General features: G+C 40.6%; 1 protein-coding gene across 1 annotated transcript in view; it reads left to right on the plus strand.

Moving 5' to 3' along the window:
• Nucleotides 1–319: 319 nt before the first annotated feature.
• The window catches only part of LOC137265336 (uncharacterized), a 30,727-nt gene continuing 10,120 nt past the window's right edge, over nucleotides 320–20,926 (plus strand). The window contains exon 1 of the mRNA XM_067800715.1: nucleotides 320–1,595. Coding sequence (XP_067656816.1) covers nucleotides 716–1,595 — 880 coding nt within the window. The 5' untranslated portion in view covers nucleotides 320–715. The remainder of the gene's footprint in view (nucleotides 1,596–20,926) is intronic.

Genomic DNA, 20,926 nt, shown 5'->3' on the forward strand with positions numbered 1-20,926 from the left:
ATGTGATTACTTGCATGGATGTAGTTGCAAATAGAAAAAGAGGCTAAACTTTGGAATAAATAGCAACCAACACTGTATAAAATAATGAACAAATACTACAGCCATGACTTTCAAGAAAACGTCACCCCATAGTTTCTGGATTCGGCGTCTAGCTGGGCTAACTGTGTGTCATCCGTATTCTGGTTGACACGGTGGTCATGCTATCAACCAGTGGTTTGCGTAGACGAAATCGGTTTTCTACAGCTATAATACCAACCTTCAGAGGACTATATTCTTCAGGGGTAACGTTGTGCAGAGGCCACTTAAAGCCGCAGCAAGTCTAGTTGGAAAGGCCTTTGATTGTGGCGAATGTGTGCTGGGCTGTCTGTTCTGCGCCGACGTTGTATCGGGACTTGACTGACGGGCTATGCAAGCCGTTCATTGTGGTACACGTTCCTTGAGTCCGACAACCTCGCAGTGACAGGCCATCTTTGACAGAGAAAGTGGGAACTTCTTCGTCGCCAAAATTGTTGGATTTGGATGTTCATGTGATAAGTTTCACACGGAAGACGAGGGAGTTTGTTTGAGGTCGTCACGCATGGGCTGAGCTTATTTACTTTTTAAAACTCACGGATCCTTTAAACTGGCGGTAGGTGAATGAGCTCTATGTAGCTCTACAAACATATTTCGTTGATATTGTTGTTGATGTCGCTGTTGTAAACGCTGACGTTTCAACATGCGGTGTCAGTTTTGTGTATTAGTTGTGCTGACACTGTCTGGGGCAGTGTCTAGCTCAAAGAAGGATATTCAAATTGACGGATGTTCGTTCAAGAGCGGCGAGTGCTCCTACACCATACAACTCTCCAACATTGACGGGTATAGTTGCAAGAGCATGGTAGGACAACCGCTTGGGCGAAGCATGACACAGCTACTTGGGATCGACGGTCAAGCGCAAAATGACGTCGTTACCAAAGTGGACTCCATCAGGGAAAACTTTGAGCAGGTAAAAGAAAAACACGAGGTAAGGATTAAGGAGCTGGAGAACTCTGTACAGGAGTTGTTGGGCACTGACAAACGACCATACGATAGGCGGAAGGCCGTCCCCAACTTAACAGGTAAAACCCGGGATCGGGTTCTGTCTGGCCTGACTCGGAATTTTGAACATTTAAGAGAGCAGATAAAAAGAAAAGAGCATGATTTGCTACAAACAGAGCTAAGGTTAAATGAAACACGCAAGTCATTGGATGAGGCCCAACGCGAAATCCTTAACGTCAACCAGCGTCTTCTTCATGCCGACAACAAGATCGCCTCCCTGACTCGTGAGAGATCGATTCTGAAGAACCAACTAAAGGACAAAACCTTCAGACTTGGGAAAACTGAAAAGAGTCTGAATGAAACCACAATAAAAGCAGGGGCGCTTGAAAGCCGACTTCTCGGAGTGATAAGGAGTGAGAATATTGTGAACGAGGACCTGGCTACATGTAGGATTCTTCTGAACGAATCAGCCGTCAATAATCTGAAGGGTAAAACAAGGTACTCTGAGCTTCGACGGCGTCATGAAGTCACCAGGCACGAACTGAAGATCAGAGAAAGAGAGCTCATCAACTGCTACTCAGGTAAGAAGACAATCACTTTAATGTTGACGCTACATTGTCTTGATGAGAGATGAGGGTAAGATGGGCTTTGGATGAGAGTGGGTGTGGTTATTGGAGCGGATGAGGTTGGGTGTGTGGGTCAAGCTGGAGGAGGTCGGGGTGGCGGGGATGGAAAAGGGAGCTTATCAACTACGACTCAGGTAAGGAGATGGTTCCTCCTTGGCAAAGTCTGTTTGCAGTGAAACCGTACCGATGAATTTCACTTTAAACGAAAATGTAAACCAAATAAAGTGAAATACCATCGCTAATCCTCATAATTTTACCTTTGCCAATTAAAACTTTAAGTCTCGGAATTTTATTCCACCAAGGATAAAAGTTGTGCACGGGGATGCACGGCAGCATGGTACATTTGAGGTTGGAGATTTGGGTAGAATTTAGGGTGAATTATGATGGTATGAGTTAACCGTTTGATATTTGTGGTCAATAAGTTGAGTAAGGATGATATACAAGATTTTCTTGATTAGGGTGAATACAGTTGCATGTGGGGTTGGGATGGCGGTAACGATGGGTAAATAGTGGTAAATTGCATGTTTTTTAAAAATTACTCTTACTATCAATAAATACGTAAACACAGATAAACAGCCTGTATAGTGTGACATCCACCATTAACAGCTTCAGTGAGTGAGTTAAGTGAGTGTGTTAAATTTTATCGTCACATCGGCAATATTGCCGCCATATCGTGACGCGAACAAGTAAGAATGACACTGTAGAATGAAAGAATATAAGAAACTAAAACCCTGTTGACGAAGAACAGTCAGACCACTAGTATATATCACAGATCCATCTAAGGCTAGTAAGTAGTTATAAAACAGTTTAATTACAGAGGACAATACAACATAAAAATGGACTATAGATTGCCAACAACTGAAGATAGATCACCACACAAAGGACCATAGGGACTTACATTACTTTAGCTAGCCTGCATGGTTCCTAGCTTCAGCCTAGTCGCAGTGTTATGTGAGTTGCTTCATTGTAACTGAATTTGTTTCATGCTACTACAAGCTTTGGATGTTGACATTAAAGAAATCAACCATCAAAATCATGAAAAACTCATTTAAACAAGTCACATGATCGAAAACTTTAATCTCAGTCGGTCCCAACGAAAACTTTAATCCAACAAAAACACACTTAGGTGCAAATAAAAGTTAAGAAAATTTCACTCCCAGTATTGATGTTGGTGTTGGTGTAGAGGGTAAAGAAAAGACAACTATAGACGTCTCCAGTTGACTTGGCCGAACTGTATGCATCAACTACCTCTTTATAAGAACCCATCGCCCATGCACTTCGCCCTACAGATATACCCCGAAAGCTATGTACTTTGCAAATGTTAAAAAGAGTAGCTATAATTTTATAGGCGAAAAGAGATGGTTATATATAAAGTAGCGAGAGACGCCAGAATACATCAAAATATATTTCCGCATCAGTTCATGCCTATAAAATAAATCCCACATCTTTGTTCGCTGTTTGTCCATTCCTAGTTTCATTGATACCCCAGGTAATATACAGCAACTCCGTGGCTATGAAGATATGATAAGCATGGGCGCACCGCTGCCGGTGTAATGAGCCAGTCCATTGTCATCCTTCATTACAAACCCACAAAGCAATACAAGACCGCTCTATGATACACTTTGCCACTCTATTCTATATGTTGTTCTGTTCTGATGACAAAACATACGCCCTTCATTTCAAGTATGTATCCCTACGGCCACGAGGCTGTATGTTCACTTGGATTATTTCTACTTGGATTTGACGTATTCGTACTTAAGTTCAATGCTCGATGATGAAAACTAAGTATGTTTACTTAAGGTTTTTAATATTGATTTTATTGTTGCGGGTATTTGTTGGATGTTTCTGTAGGGTGTCATATCAACTTATGTCTCCTAATACAAAATATTGCATTTTATTGATTTTCCTTGATTCTACTGATAGAGACAGACGGGGCTAATAAACTCTTTATTGGGTTGTGTCATTCTTAAATCAACAGTGTTGTTTCAGTGAAGTAACAGTTAGAGATTGGGTAAACATGCAGTGTTTGAGTGAGTGACTTTAGTTTTACGCCGCATCTAGCTATATTACAGCAATACTACGGCGGGGGACACCAGACATGGTCTTCACGTGTATCCATGGGAATCCAACCCGGGTCTTCAGCGTGACGATTGAAAACTTTGAAAACTTTAACCACTGGGCTACCACGTCGCCCCCCGTTTTAGTGAAGCGCCGCTTCGATGATATAGTGTATAACGATTTCCAGTGAACCGATTGAGAACGTTAGTCAGTCGTTTAACCCCAGTCGTTTAGTTAAAGCGTTGGCCCGTCATGCCGGGTTCGATTCCAGTCATAATTACAGTGTGGGAATTCCGATTCTGATGTCTCCCGCCGCGATCTTATTATTGAAAACGGTGTAAAACTAAACTCATTCGCACCTAAGGAAAAGACAGGCTTTAAGACAGGCTTTAAGACAGACTAGGTGAAAGTTGAAATAATGTGGTTCAGGGGCTGTAAGACAGACTAGGTGAAAGTTGAAATAATGTGGTTCAGGGGCTGTAAGACAGACTAGGTGAAAGTTGGCATATCCTGGTTAAGGGACTGTAAGATAGACTAGGTGAAAGTTGAAATAATGTGGTTCAGGGGCTGTAAGACAGACTAGGTGAAAGTTGAAATAATGTGGTTCAGGGGCTGTAAGACAGACTAGGTGAAAGTTGGCATATCATGGTTCAGGGACTGTAAGACAGACTAGGTGAAAGGGGAAGTAATGTGGTTCAGGAGCTGTAAGACAGACTAGCTGGAAGTTGGCATATTATGGTTCGGGACTATGATGGCCGACATGACAGCGACAACGACTCTATTATCCTGCGACGGTGTCGACGGGGGACCTGTCATCGTTGACAAGGCGATGGACGCTTTTTCATGACATAGTGCACTCAACTGTCGTCTGTCAAAGTTGGCATGAGTACACGTGATAGGAAGGATGTTCAATAATTCGCTATATGTGTATGCAAAGGTCAGGGGCCGAGTCTTTGATCGACAGGAATAAAATACCCTTTCCTGCCAAAACCTGTCCCAATGATAAATGGGTTTTCAGTGCTTTGAGGTCCAGTTCTGAGCTCCGAACGGACAACCTTTTGGGCCGCCTGAGTTCGGGAAACCCAGTACACTAACTGAATAGTTAAAATGTGCTTTGAGTGTTGATGGGAAAGTTATCAACGATCAGTTATCCACATAGATATATTACTATAATACAACTGCTAACAACTGTTTGAGCTTCCTCCGACGTCCCCCTCCATCCACCAACCCAGACAGCAAAATAGTCCCAAACAAAACAATTCAAAACCCTATAAAAGCAAATAACATAATCCCCATCCCGACGGACCGAAAAAGCCCACCCCCCCCCCACCCCACCACCCCCCATCCCCCAATAAGAAACCGAACCCCCCCTAAATAACACACTAAAAACACACCCAAAAACAAACAAACAAAAAAAAACACCCAAAAAACAAAACAAAACAAACAAAATCAAACCTACAAAAAAACCCTTAATAACAAAACAAAACAACACAAAACAGAACAAAACGAAACAAAACAAACCCAAGAGAACGAGCAAACGACAAACAAAAACAACAAAAAGAAAAAGAAAAAACAACACTCCGACAAGAAAAACAAACAAAGCAAAACGTGAAAAAAACCCAAAACAAACAAGAAACATATCGAAAACAATTCCCTCTGCCAGCTCTCTCATGCAGTGATACATTGTGTTAGCATTAATGCGAATATGTTTCATGTTTTTCACTCTCACTCAATATTCAAATAGTGAGCTGGCATGTTTTGGATATACACATGTAGTTCAGCTGTAGTATAGTGTTATTGGGATCTGATTGTGGAGTTCAAAAACCGTCCAAAACAGCTGATTGTAATTGAGTTGAGAAGTTCCAGAACCATTGTCACAAACCAGACCTAACGCATCGATATCATTCCACACATGTCGTTATTGGACCGCACAGATGTCAGACATGTCAATGAGATTCAACTAGGCTTTATTCAGAGAGACAATTTTAACTTGCTATTTAAAACTCGTAGGTATCTTTCTAACATGAAGGAGCAAAGCACCCTAACCAGCCCAGTGCTTCTTTTCGCCTTAGCTGCCATGTTTGTTGTCGGCACTGATACCATGGCATCTTCACAATCAGCAAACACGTCTTCACCATGAACTTTGACCTCTGCAGAAGGTCATATCGCCTTAATGTCGACTATGCTTAATCATCTTGTGCGGTATCGTTTTCGAAACACCATTATTTATAAAATATACTGTATATTCATTCGGACGGGTAATGATTGTAAAGCAATTTTAACACCATTTATTCATTTATATATAGTGAAATTAATTAACCTATGAGAATTATCTTGTATTCAATTACTTTCACACACAAACAGTCACGCACCGAGCCAACTAGACCAGTTTAGTTTCCTGTGTAACACAGTGAATAGTCCTAAGATGTATTGTATGGCAACATGAATTTTATTTGAATGTTTATAGTATACAAATACATTCAATTTGCAAAAAAAACCCTCCAAACTATTTATTTGAACGACATTGTCCGACACAGCGACAAAGGGTTTATACACCGGGCGACTCTTATCGTCCGTATACAGCAGAATAATGTAAACTGGCAGCCTTCTGGCAGTAAAACGTCTTTATATATATTTGCTCTAGTTTGTTTCATGAATATATCACTCCAGGGCTGTTTATGCTCCATATATTTGTAGTTGTATGCATGTAGAATCAGCACGATAAGCCCAAGGGTAAGTCACAGTAACAGAGTGTCTTCCGAGCAGAAAGGAAGGGACATATTACATACACCGCAGATCATTGTTTACTTACAATAATCACAACGAGTGAACGAGTTTTCCAAACTGGTGTCAACATACGGCAGTCAAGGTCTAGGTCACTACATATTTACACGACGAAGTGAATGAAGGTCTTCTCTGAATCAATTCTACAGAAAACTTATTGAAAGTATTGTAAAGATTATTTAAGGTTGGAAATATTATTGGCACTTTGGATATTCCCACTGGCATCGCATTTATCTACATTGATGAGTTCTTGTTTCCATGCCACTGGCCCGCTGTTAATAACACGTTTCATGTCTATTTGCACGGAAACAAGTCACAAAAGTTTGAATAGTTGCAATTTATTACGCAAATAGTTCTAAGAAGTTATGAAGAATTGAAAAGGGACAAGGAATTTAGTTCATTATATTATTACACATTTCGACCTAAGTATACAGCAAGTGATGAAAGAAAACTTCGTTATATCCGCCTCTCTTCGTTATTAACGTAGGTAGCCTACTTGGAGCGACGAAAATAGCCAGCATTGTACTTCACCAGGAACAAGCTGACAAAACTGGAGGGATGTCGCATTCATCCTTTGCAGGGCTAAACACCATATAAGGGCAAAACAACTTAAAAAATACCGTCTTGCCCACTCATTTTCCAAGGCATCAGCAAAGCCTTTTATATAGCCATCAATCTGCACACCTCGAACACGCTCTCATTCTTCCCAGCGAGACCTCCCAACAACACAGCGTATCGCCATCAAAAAGACAATTTGATTCGCTCCGCCAAGCGTTCCGATCTACCACCTGCTCTACTTTCAACTTATTTGAAAAACATGAAGCTATTTTGATGAAACCATGAATCGTCTTATTGCCGTCTCGCGTACAAACATGGTCTACTTATCGTCATCTTAACCCCTGACACATTTAACTGCTACCTGTTTTACCGCCAGAATACAGGGCCTCCTTTCACAAAGCACTAAGGTGATCGTAAGTCACTAAGGTAACCTTTGTTTAGTATTAAAGAAAAGGAGTTAATTTTAATCTTGGTAAGGGCTGCTTAGGGAACGGAGTCCCAGCTCTTCTACAAGGTTACCCTCTGCATCCTCTTCTGTTATTATTACATATTTATTTTCAGAGGTCCATCCGTCAAAATTAACGGATAGTTTCCAGGTTTCAGAGTAACTTTCAAGAATATTTCCTGATTTTGCAAACCAGTAATAGTTTCAGATATCAAGATGACATCGTCTGCAAATAGAAGTATAAACAGGAAACATCTGACACTTGGCATAACATCGTAATAAAATTCGTTAACGAAAAATGAGAACAAAATCTGCAAGGACAGTGCATCCTTGTCGTAGTCCCAATGGTAAATAGAGGCAGAAAACTGTCCATCCCAAATCTGAAAGATCCTGTCCTTAATGCAATTCTTCAGTTGAAGATGAAGTACATTTTACTCTTGACTGTTCATTTTATGAAGATTTACACTACATCATCACTGATAGCTTTTAGTGAGTGAGTTTAGTTTTACGTTGCACTTAGCAATATTCCAGCTATATGGCGACGGTCTGTAAATAATCGAGTCTGGACCAGACAATCCAGTGATCAACAACATGAGCATCGATCTGCGCAATTGGGACCTTCACGGGTCACTGATAGCTTTTACGGGTATATTAACAACTGATAATGAATCAACCCTTCGTCACCTAGCTCACTATGTTACATATGTATATATTTGTCGTAACGAGCACCTACAATTAAGCATGTCCTAATGTATACCCCTACAACATGTTTGACAACTCTGTATGTAACACTCTTGTGTAAGGGCCTGTGGCCTAAAATACAATAAACGATTGCCTTGTCTTGTCTTGTCTTCAGTGTCATTCATTTAATTGACACTGCTGGCATACCCTTTATACCAAACAGAGTTTGTGCCTGAGGAAAGTCAAGACTGAATGTTCCTTTACCCTGACTTTCTATTTTTGAATTTTGAGCGCAGTTTACTTACTTTACGTAGTTTGTTTCTGAAGCATGTCGAGAGTGGGTATTCTTTTGTAACATGTATCATATTTGTCGGGCTTACACTTTCATAGTAGAGTACAAATTCTTGTATTCTTTTGGTTGAGTACCACACGGGATTCGAACGCACTGACTTTCTATATCTTAAACCTACAAGCAGATTGGACCGACTGTGGAGGGTATTAGAACAGTCACGATAACTTTTGTGCAGTATGTATGTCGTTTCAGTTGATTTTTGTGTGGTGATACCTTGTATTTCTATCTCGTGCCAGTTTGTATACAGATTTTGTTACATTTTGGGGTTCAAATATGTCATTACCACATTGTAGGTACGTGTCATATTTTGAAGACATATGTCACACATTGTGTACACACGTCATATGTATACATGTATACATATTTTACAAATACCACTCGTCACACTTAATGCACACATGTTACTCGTCATGTTTTGTATACAACTATCAACACATTCTGCACATACATCTCGTTACATTCTGTGTGCATATATCGTGAAACTTAGTCTACATATCTACTCATATTTGATATAAGTCTCGCCACGTTTCTGTACATACGTAGTCACATTTGACTTTGTCAAGTGATTGCTTTCTCCGTAAACCCGTGAAGGTCCGGGATAGAGTAGGCCTTCAACCTATGCTTGCCATAAAAGGCGACTATGCTTGTCGTAAGAAGCGACTAACGGGATCGGGTGGTCAGACTCGCTGACTTGGTTAACACATGTCATCGGTTTCCAGTTGCGCAAATCGATGCCCATATTGTTGATCACTGGATTGTCTGGTTCAGACTCGATTATTTACAGACCGCCACCATATAGCTGGAATATTGCTGAGTGTGGCGTAAAACTAAACTCACTCTCTCGCTCACTCAATGACTTGTACGTATTTTTCTATGATCATGATATGTGCTGTGAATGTAAAATGTGATGTAATGAGTCATTTACCTTGATTAGCCACCAGCAAACCCTGAAATATATATGAATTATAAACGCCTTCAAGCCATATGCGGATTTGTAGGCTGCTTGTTCCATACTTGAACTTGCACACTGGTGTTTACACCCAAAATGAACATAGCGGAGTTGACTACGGACAGAATGTATCAAAATGTCTGCCGGTTGCTAGGCGTTACATCGTGAGTGTTTAATTGTATAAACATCTGAGCAGACACGTATGTTTCATGATTTAACATTCCGGCCATCATGCCACGAGATTTCAATTAGATCGTGAAAACAATACCGGAAGTTCGCAAATTACGATGTAACCCGAAGAATCACGATGCCTGATGTCGGAGTTGTCGTTCCTGGAGGTCTTGTTACACTTTTTATGTGGCAGATTTATCTGGCGACTTGAAACGCCTAACGCTAAGAGAGGGTACGTTCTCGGGCTCATAGTTTGCGTAAAAGCTAAGTTATAGATTTGCGTTGTCTCATTAGAGGGGATGGTTTAGATACGTGAAGTGCCGGTGGTATTGCTAGGGGTAAGACGGATCAAACATGTCGTTCTTTATTTAGTCTAACGACTATGTTTACCGGGGACGCTGACATAAACTTAAAGTGAATTGTAGACTGGGGTTATGACACGACATTCCCATAACATCTCACAATGACTTACAGAACCAATATCTAAATACTGACGTAAGAAATTCAGAGATTAAATGATAAATTAAATAAACCCTTAAAAAGCGAAACACAAGAATAGTGAAATATAGGCTATTATACAAATCATTATGTCAAAATACTTTCTTCTGAACCGAAACTGAACCCATCACATTAATATTGATAAATTGATTGAGTTTAGTTTTACACCACATTCAACAATATTACAACCAAATGGCGAAGATCTGTAAATAATCGAGTCTGCACCAGACAATCCAGTGATCATGAGCATCGATCTAAGCTTTTGGGATACGTTGACATGTGTCAATCAAGTCAACGAACCTGACCACCCGATCCCGTTAGTCGACTCCTCCGACAATTCACGTATTAATTCAGATATTTGACCGTAAAGCGAACAACTTCCAAATCTATCTGTACAGACGGTGTTTCCAATACTGCTTTAGATACGTTGGGTTCCATTTTAGTTGGCAGTTATGTTTCACATAAGCAATTAAATATAAACATGATTTGCACCGCGTTAACGTCGTGAACTAAAGCGTGTAGTTCTGATTACACAATGCCATTTAGAAAGTGATCAAGTGTAACATGTGTCATATTTGTTACATCTAGTACCGCCATGTTTGGGATTACACCTTCTTAGAGAAGTACAAATTCTAGTACTTTTATGGTTGAGTCCCATTCGGTATTCGAACCTGTAACCTCAGAGTCAGTCATCCAATCGCCAGCACCGGCTGTCGCGGTTGCTAGGCGGCTGACTTTGTGTGATGGCGATTAGGTGCCACGCTCTGAGGGTGCGAGTTCGAATCCAGTATGGGACTCAACCAAAAAAGTACTAGAATTTGTACTTTTCTAAGAAGGTGTAATCCCAAACATGACACGTGTTACGCGTAGTTCAGTTTCACATGGACCGTAGGTGTGAAGTAGTGGCTAGAGCGTCCGTCCTAAGTGCGGAAGTTGCGGGTTCGATCCCCGACCACGTCATACAAAAAAGGCGTTAAAATATGGTAATTGTTTGTCCTGCCTTGCGCACGGCATTAATGGGTACAACAAGGACTGGTCGGCTCGAAGTCAGTATAATGTGTCCAAGTGAGTCATTCATGCTTAACCGCGGCATGGTATCTTGGTGAACTAGCACTATAAAACCAGCTTAAGTCTGGGCTCGTACAAGCAGCCACACATACGCACGCATGCGCGTCGTCATTTGAGTGAAATATTCTCCAGTAAGACGCGTACGTTAAACTCCATTTCACTTCACTTCACCTGTTTCACATAAGCAATCAAATACAAACAGGATCTGTACGTGCTAACGTCTTGAACCATAGCTTGGCAACAGGGTAAGGAACTGTACCGGGACGTCGCATCATATAAGAAAGAGAGGCATTCATCCACAATGCACCTTGTCTTTATTGAAAGCAATTAGGCATAACGAATACAGTTAAAGGATAAAGGTATACTTTGTCGACTGAATTGCGAGATGTGTGTAAGAATGTGTAAACTACATCCAAATATATATCTTTTATGTTCATTTTAAGTTCACCATGAACTTTTAAACTAAGTAAACGTACTAACTGTATTTGACCTGTGAGGCAGTTCAGAGTGAGATGAAGTGGAATTAGGTTCAACATGATTACATGTTTGGGGAGCGACTGAAAAGGTCTGAGCAGTACGATCTGAAAAGTGTGATGAATCGTGTTGATGGAGTTGCTTGCTTCAGCGGTGCCGTAACATAGTGGTTGAAAGTTAAAAACGCTTTTCGTCGAACGCGAGATCCGATATCGATTAGGATCGATGCAGCCTTTTTCATGTGGTCTGAAATACTGCATTCATTATACTTTTTCAGTATAACACATTTCGAGGTGCAAGCACATCGATTTAGATACTGAAGTGCCTGAATCGCTCTTGCAGTTCATTCATCATACTGATGTCAACTATCTCGTCAGGGCTAGGAATAATCTGTTCCACAGTCCCCGAACCGCATTATTCAAAGTTTCCTTCCACTCAACACATTAAGTCCTAAATGAAGTAAGTCTAGATTTCACCAGGTTCAGTGTCTGAATCGTCCATCTCACTGGGGCTCCTTTTCCATTTGAATGGAATTATTCGTTTCTGTCACTATTATATGTATTCAGAGAATAGGCTTTAGATAGGGTTAAGTACTGTCATGGCCATGTGAAGTCAATGATCCATGATCATATCAATGATATGTATTTTATGAAAAAAATACTTGGAAGATTTGTCTGATTTTGGATCATATACGAGGCTCTCCTTTCTCGTCTTGAATTCCAACCTTTACCAGTGGCTAAGGAAACAAGACGCGATTCCTTAAGGTGATCCCTAGTCTACAAGGAAGGCTGCTGCCGTTACCTGTCAGTTGAGGTAGCTAAATCGCCCATTAACCGAATATACCTAGCCACATTTATATCTGAAGAGGTATTTTACCTGGCTTTATATGTGGTTCAAAATTTGATGTACTTTTCAGCTACCCCTATGGAGTAGCCAAGTAGTTTAAGCGTTCGATTGTCACACCGAAGACCCGGGTTCGATTCCCCACATGGGTACAGTGTGTGAAGCCCATTTCTTGTGTTCCCCTCCGTGATATTGCTGAAATATTGCTAAGAGTGGCGTAAAACTAAACTCACTCATTCATGTTTCATTGTATATTGCGCCGTGTGTCTAATTGTGATAATCCTCTCAAATACCGACGTTACACTAACCTACAGAACTGCCTTGGCATAGTTTTAATCGGTTGCCCCACCCAAATAAATCACACCGATTCTGATCCGACTTTTCATTGTTTCATGCCGAGCACCAGGCAGGGTAACAACAAGTACCGTATGCCGGTCTAGCCCCACCAGGACATTGACCCCCGATGTTATGCTCTCTCGACAGACGCTCACAAACACATCAGCGTTGTGTTGTGCTGTCTATGTGCTGTGTCGTTACCACCAGAGCAGATACGAATACGGGTCAGTATTGGTTCGTGTCCGTCACGTTATTGCGGTGTTTCACAAAGGAAGAATTCATTACTGAATTCCCTCACAGGAGTAATATATTGGTTCACGTCGGCCAAGCATTAACTCACTGAGCTTGCCGGACACAGGTCAGTGGCTTAGTCGGTCGTTCACGTGTGGACATCAACTGACCCGCAGTGAGCGAGTGAGTAAGTGACTGACAAGTGAGTGAAGGATACGTGAGTGAGTGCTAGTTAGGTGTGTGAGTAAAATGTGAGTGAGTGACGAATGAGGGAGAGTGACGGGTGAGTGTGAAAATGATACGTGGGTGAGTGATAGGTGAATGAGTTAGTGATCGATAGGTGGGTGAGTGAGTGAGAGTGAGTGAGTGAGTGAGTTAGTGTAGTACTTCGCCGATATTTCGGCCTTTTCACAATGCTACTGGTACCCATCGGGCAACAGGAAACATACACAGAAAGTGCAAACGTTTTCAAAATTATCGTTTACGCTCCTTAAGTTGAAAAATTTTCAACTGTGTTTGCTGCGTCAGTGGCGTTTGTTAGTGAGAGTACCAAAATATCACAAAAAACATTATCAAACCGTTACTAGGTTGGACAACAGTCATCGAACCACCTCAAACAGAAAACTCAACTATTAGATTTACATCAAATACATCAGCAGCAATAACCGTTTCTGTTTCGTTTCACCATCAAACATGGCTGTATACTTTCTTTTCCCCTGGTAGTATATGTTTATGAACCTCTACCCACGGCAAGCCTTAGGCACACAAACATTCCTGCATCAACCGTGTTTAGACCTGTCAGAACTGATCTTCTATCAGCAACCCAAGCTTGTCGTAAGAGGTGACTAACACTTGACACATGTCATCGGATCCCAATTTCGTAGAATCAAGCTCATGTTGGTAATCACTGGATTGTCTGGACCGAAAGTCGATTATTTACAGACCGTCGCCACATAGCTGGCTTGTTGCGGAGAGTGCGGCGTAAAACGTAACTCACTCACTCATCTGGGGTTCGAACCCACTCTGAAGGAGTTATGCACCTAATCGCCAACACAGCGCCAGTGATGTAACCCAATAGGCCAGAGCTGACTTTGAGTGCTGGCGGTCAGGTGCGTAACATTAAGTCAGGTGAAACATTAAAAATAGAATTCTTCGTCATTTCGTGACATCTAAAAATGTGTGTTTGTGATTAATAGAAGCTGTTATAAAGCTGCAACGAACCGTGTTTCCACTCATAATGGTGCAGTAACACGGAAGGTTTATACTGACATTTTCCCATTGGTCACAACTCGATATGTCAGGCTGACAGATAATAGTAGTTAACCTAGCAGTACTGGGTAGAGGGTCCCCTTCACACAGGAGATGTAGCTCCCATCCAGCCAACACAGCAGGTGCTGGAGACATTTCAATGCTAGATTAAAGAAATGATAATTACATACATTTACATATACGCGCCAGTAAATACATATGTACTTACATAGGGACATTAATGTAATGGGTGGCTTAGCGATTGAAGTGTCAGCTCGTCGTTTAAGATACTTGGGTTCGATTCCCTTCTTGGGTACAGATATACGTCCGTGTGACCCCGCCTTGATTTTGTTGCATTACTCCTAAAAGCGGTGTAAAACCATACTCACTCACTAATGTTCGCATGCCTCTTTCCGTGAGCAGTCGTAATGTCTCATCTTATTTACAACAGTTTACGCATTTGAAAGAACTGCTAAGTTTACTCGTCACTTACAGTAGAAGTACAGTAATACACGTCTTCTTTACATCCGTGTATTGGGCATCAAGCACGTACGCATTGCCGTGTACTTAACGTTAACGTATTGAAGAGGTTTGGGTTGTGTAAACCGTTATACCTCTGTTGGACAATATCCTGGGCCCAGATTTCCGTAGCTCTCTTAGCGCTAAGATCGTCGTAAGTGCCATACATTTACATTACCTTACGACGATCTTAGCGCTAGGAGACTTCGAAAATCTAGACCCTGGGCTTGATTTTCGAAGATCCCTTAGTGTTGCGAGAGTCGTAAGTGTCATACATTAACATAACCTTACGACTACGTTAGCGCTAAGAGAGCTTCGAAAATCTAGGCCCTGGCTTCCACAAGGTAATCGTATAGCTACGACTGTCGTAGGTCACTGGTGAAAGACAGGACTTGCGTTAGACCCATAACGTTTGTAATCGGATGAAAAACATTCTATAATATATTGCAGACTGAATTAGAACTTATGTCTGTACGAATGGGACAGTTACGTTAGCTCACCTTCAGTACATTTAATACAGTATCGGTCAAAATCAACCAATAAGTTCAAGGTTGAACCATGGTGACTGAAGGGCTCAAACAACGCTTAGTAATAATGTACGATATAATGAGCTCTTTGGGCTAGAACAAACCCTTTTGAATATTAAATGGTGTGATCATAGACTTCAGTATGGATTAACGGATTAACTCGCGAAAGTTAAAACTGACATATATACCACGCACGAACCTGTAACTGCAGGATAGGTATTCAAAATGTGAAAAGTGCCAATCAGTTAAAGCATTGAACACGCGGTCTCTTCTTTGTGAAAAAACCCAACAAACCAACCATCAGAAGGTTACATAATAAACCTTTTCGCCATATCTTAAGATCTCAGTCGAAAGATATATGTTTTCTACTAGGATCTGATATTTACCCGACTGTCTCCATTACCTTGTGATTTATTTAGTAAACATTTAAATAGGCAGATCGCTTGGTTACACCCTCCTAACACCTCTAAATTGAGGTAATAAGGATATATCTCACGCCACCCCCAGCTGCGGTAAGGTCACAATAGGCATCTAAATAATAAAAAAAGACGTTAAATTTGAGATAAATAGTTTAACCTTTTGGTGATTTAGATCTACTTTCCTTCCCCTGACCCATAAACAATTCATGGTATGTGATAGCAGCTCCTCTGAGAATCCTACGTGGAAAAGAAGAATTAGATAAAAATTGATACGATAATTGATATTCATGCTATTTGTTTGAAAAGCTAAAGCTGCCTCGGACGGATACTGTCAGTCCACATTACTGTAGACATATTGACTAAAATGAGTGTGCTATTAATGTTGCATCATCTTAGTCCGTAGTTGCTCATTATATCAACCACCGGTTTGTTTGGTTTGATCTAGTTGGGCTAATGTAGAGTGCGGCTTAAAACAAAATTAACAAACTCACGCAAGGATCATGCCGTTCAACTATCTGTTCTACCAGGTTCAAGGCCATACTAAAATGTGGCGGTAGGATAGCCTCTTGGTTAAAGCGTTCGCTCGTCACGCCGAAGACCCGGGTTTGATTCCCCACATGGGTACAGTATGTGAAGCCCATTTCTGGTGTCCCCTGCAGGGGAAGAGATGGAGCATTGCGTTGTATGCTGTGAATTTTCAGCAATAACGAGCTTATCACGATATAAGGTGCTAACTGAAAGAAATTAAGGATTAATGATCTCTGGTGATATACAACTGCTCACAATTATACTAATTAGTTATTCTAATTCTAGGACACATATACTAAGGGGTGAGCATCAGCATGCATAAATAGACGGTAATCGATCTAGTTTTCGCGTCTCCGCTTTTCAGATTCCCAGTTCTAATCCTGAGTCCCGATCCAGAATTCCTAGTGCTGAGACATTCTTAAGCCTATGACAAACCGTAGATTTACGTCGTGACTTAACGTTACGAACGCTAGGTGGGTCGAGGTGTTTAGCCTGCGTAAGTTGATGCTGCAAGGGAACAGCAAGGTCATGTACACCTGTCGCTCTGTGATGTCATAAAGATATCCATCCCGTCGCCCATATTTGCAAACATATATCCTCTGTACAAACATCGACGTTTACTTATACTTGAAATATCATACTGTCCATCTAGTGTTAAAAATACAAACCATATTTGTGCAAATAGAATTTTCACGTCACATAATTAAAGCACTACGTTCACACCGTTCTTTTGAACTCTTTCAACATTATATTTAAAGATTAAAAAATATGGATAATGAGCTGCCGTAAATAGGACTTTATGTTTATTTTTGAAAGTAAATTTTAAAAAAAGCACTCGTTTTGAACCTTAGTCTTTGTCAAACGAGGTCGACGATGAATGGATTTTACGTCAAACCGACAGCAGTAGTCACGTGACTGTATGGTTGATTGACAATGTAAGGTTGTAAACATGCATGTGTATTGTAAAAAGCACCAGGTTATGAGTCGTGTATAATGTGCCGCAGTATGTGTCAATATGTAATCGAGAGTTAGGCATGATAGGTCAATGTTTATTGAATTGTATATAATAGTCATAATAGCAGTAAAAGTTATTTATGGTAGTGTTTTTGGTACTATCAAATCATATGAATATATGTTGAATAAATATCCATGTTTGGACATTTGAGACAAGTACATATCCTCGAGTATTCATTCCCTGGTGGCAGGGCTGTGTGTAGCCTAGTGGTTACAGTGTTCGCACGGTACGGGTTTGATTCCCCACATGGGTTCAATGTGTGAAGCCCTGATGTCACCCAGTGGTGATATAGCTGGAATATTGCTAAATACGGAATAAAACCACACTCACCCAATAACTCATTCCCTGGCGGGGGCAAATTCCAGACATTCTGTAGAATTCCGAGACAGAAAGCTCATACCAATCCAAAGACTTATTTATCTGAACTTATTACTAGATCAAATATACCCAAACAGCATCCTCTGCAAGTATACAGATGGACTCATAACACCTGTGTACCTGCCAAATATTTGATACGCAACACAAGAAGATGAATTCTCCAGACAGTGTTTGATTAAAGGGTAACCCCCTAGACGATGTACTAACACAATCACTGTCAGTGCAACCACCCAAAAGAATGAGAGGTATTTCATAACCGCAAACATGTCTGTTAGGATGTTTCCCCGAACTCACAAAGGTTGATAGTGTATGTGCACAAAGTGCAATGTAGACCCAGCGCTTGTATAATTACAACAGTTGTACAAAGCCACTTCACCTTCAGTTTCGTCAAACACACGTTTTTTGTACGTCGAGGATAAGTGCACTCAGATTTGATGAAATGGTAATTGTTAAAAACATTTTTTTACGCCAAGTGTAAACATCGATTGAAGAGGCAAAGGTGTTTACTTTGCCGCTTCCTAACGTGGAACACACATTCATATTTGATAAAAAAATCTTTAAAACATTACTAGTGGTCCGTTCGGTGTCCTTGAAAGCTCAGCTCGAGGTGCCTTACAACTGAATGAGTGTGAGTGAGTTTAATTTTACGTCGCTTCTCCAACTTTGCTGCATATGAAAGTATCTGTTAGTTTATTTCATATGCATGTACCTGGACATATTTTAGGTACACGAAACTGTACTTTTGTTTTATATACACACATCGTTTATATACACATATATATGCAGCTGGATCTATACTTCATGTACATGCAGCTGTAAGCTTATTTCAATACATATATATCCGACATTTTTTCATTCACATACGCCTGTAACCTTTTTCATTCGCGCGCACCTGTAACCTCATTTCATTCACATGCACTTTTAACATTTTTCATTCACATATACCTGTAACTTTGTTCATAATAATTCACACGCACCTGTTACTTCATTTTATTCACATACACCTGTAACCTTTTTCATTCACGTACACCTGATACTTACACACGCGTTGTAAACAATGCAAAACCCTGAAACCACCTTTACTATTACTGATAGCTTGAACTGATTTAATTTGAGACTGAGAATTCATAACCACACTAAAGACGTATCGGGTGGCTGTTTACAACTTTTGAATTTCACCTTGACCGTTTTAATATCACAACAAAAAACAGTCACGTGGTCATGCTACATGCTGTCTCTGTCCCCTAGAGACTAGCAGACACCTATCCAACCCATCACTAACACCATCTTCACGTCCGTGTTTCAGCCCATTATCATGAAAATTAACAAATAAGCCGATAAATTAAACACCGACCTTTTTATTTAGCATTCGAGAACCTCAAGTCGAAATCGTTAAGGGGTAACTTGAACCCTTGTGTCACGACGCTGTAGGTATCTAGCCTTGAACTCAGCGCAATTAGGAGTCCATTGAGCTAGAAGAAATAGTTTCCGTTTCAGTGGCTTAAAATCCTTCAAAACACATTTTCCTTTTGTTAAGAGGACGTACCAAGTACATCTAACAATACCAAGCATGCATGGAAGCTCCGCGGGGCTGTCTTGTCAATAACGTTTATTCATGACAAAGCACATATCGTAATACTGCCGTGTGACTGGCATATATACAGTATACACCTATGTATGTCTAAATGTCTAGAGTCAAACACAGGCTTGTGAAGAGCAGTTCGGGGCTGGTTAGATGGCGAGGACGTCAGGAGACACACATGTAATTCAAGACGACTCTGTTCTTGACTAGGGCACTGGTAAACACATGCCTACCTTTAGCCACCTACCATGCGTAAATATTGCATCTTGAACCGTCAGACTTCGTTGGCCGAACACAGTGCCTCTTTGATAAAGTGCCATACCGTGCGTGATGCTGGGTATACGTGCCCACGAACACACTCGGTTACGAGTCATGTTCATCATTGATTCACTTAATACAGATGTATATTTTACGCTTGTACATGTGTAGTTTTATTGCTTCTTCGAATATAACTGAGGTGATTCTTTATCTGTCAAAATTCTTCCCATAATCATACATAATCTATTGTGTGCCTCCTACTATATCACGAACATGTGCTTGTGAATCATTGTATAGTAATGACGCCACGTGCTGAAAGGTGACCGCGTGTTGTTCTGGTAGGGAGCACAAATACATGCATAGGCAAATCAACTGTTAAAAAGCACTGGGGCACCTTAACAAGTCAAAACAGGGCGCATGTTCATAAAAAAAATAATGACACCGGGTGCAGAAGGGTGAACGCTTACTGCTCTGTCATTTAGTGGTCATTTAGCGGCCATACTTCATATCTTAACTTCGACCTCTTCTATTTAGGAGTTAAACATAATGTGTTGGAAAATCAGGAGTATATAACGAAATTATATAATCTCTGTAAATTTGATTTAACCAAATCCATTCTACCATAACCGTGTTATTAAGGTTTAAAAAAAGGCATACTGCATGTTGGAAAATCAAAGGTATATAACGTGATAATATACCTCTGATTGACTTTAATACTTTAATTAACCAACCACAGTCCAGCATTTACTGAAGACAAGAAAAAAAGGGAAAACAAGCATTCACCTGTATCTGTTCCAACAGCATGTGGGGGTTCGATTCAATGTTCAATGTGTGAATCCCATTTATGGTATCCTTGCTTTGTTAGTTTTTCATTTTGCTGGAATAATACTAAAAGCGGCGTAAAACTAAACTCACTCGAACTGCACGTGTGTCCAACGTTTATCAGCTTCCTCAATGTAGAGTATATCTGGATAACGTATGTCGCTATTCTGGGTAATGTCTGTGATGTCAACATCTCTGGTTAATATGATGTCAGCAGTGATGCAAGTGGATGTCTACACGGCACCAGAGCCAGTGGTGCTGTGTGATGGAATACCTTGGTGTTTAACTTATCTCAGTGATGGAACCCGTTTCTCGTCTCTCGCTGGGTTTGAGATTAACGCTGGGAGTTTGCCAGTTATGCAGGCAGGACGACTGTGTCTAACGAAGACATTACACTTGGTTTTATTTTTAAAGTCCTGTTCTCCACACCCAACTAGAAAGTTAACCGAAATGTACTTGTTGTCATGGTTTCGATAATTAACGTTTCTCATTTAGAAATGTTCTCGTTCAAATCAAAAATTCAAACTGAAGTGGAGCGTTTT

Source organism: Haliotis asinina, chromosome 15 (assembly GCF_037392515.1).
Source record: "Haliotis asinina isolate JCU_RB_2024 chromosome 15, JCU_Hal_asi_v2, whole genome shotgun sequence".
Taxonomy (NCBI): Eukaryota; Metazoa; Mollusca; class Gastropoda; order Lepetellida; family Haliotidae; genus Haliotis; species Haliotis asinina.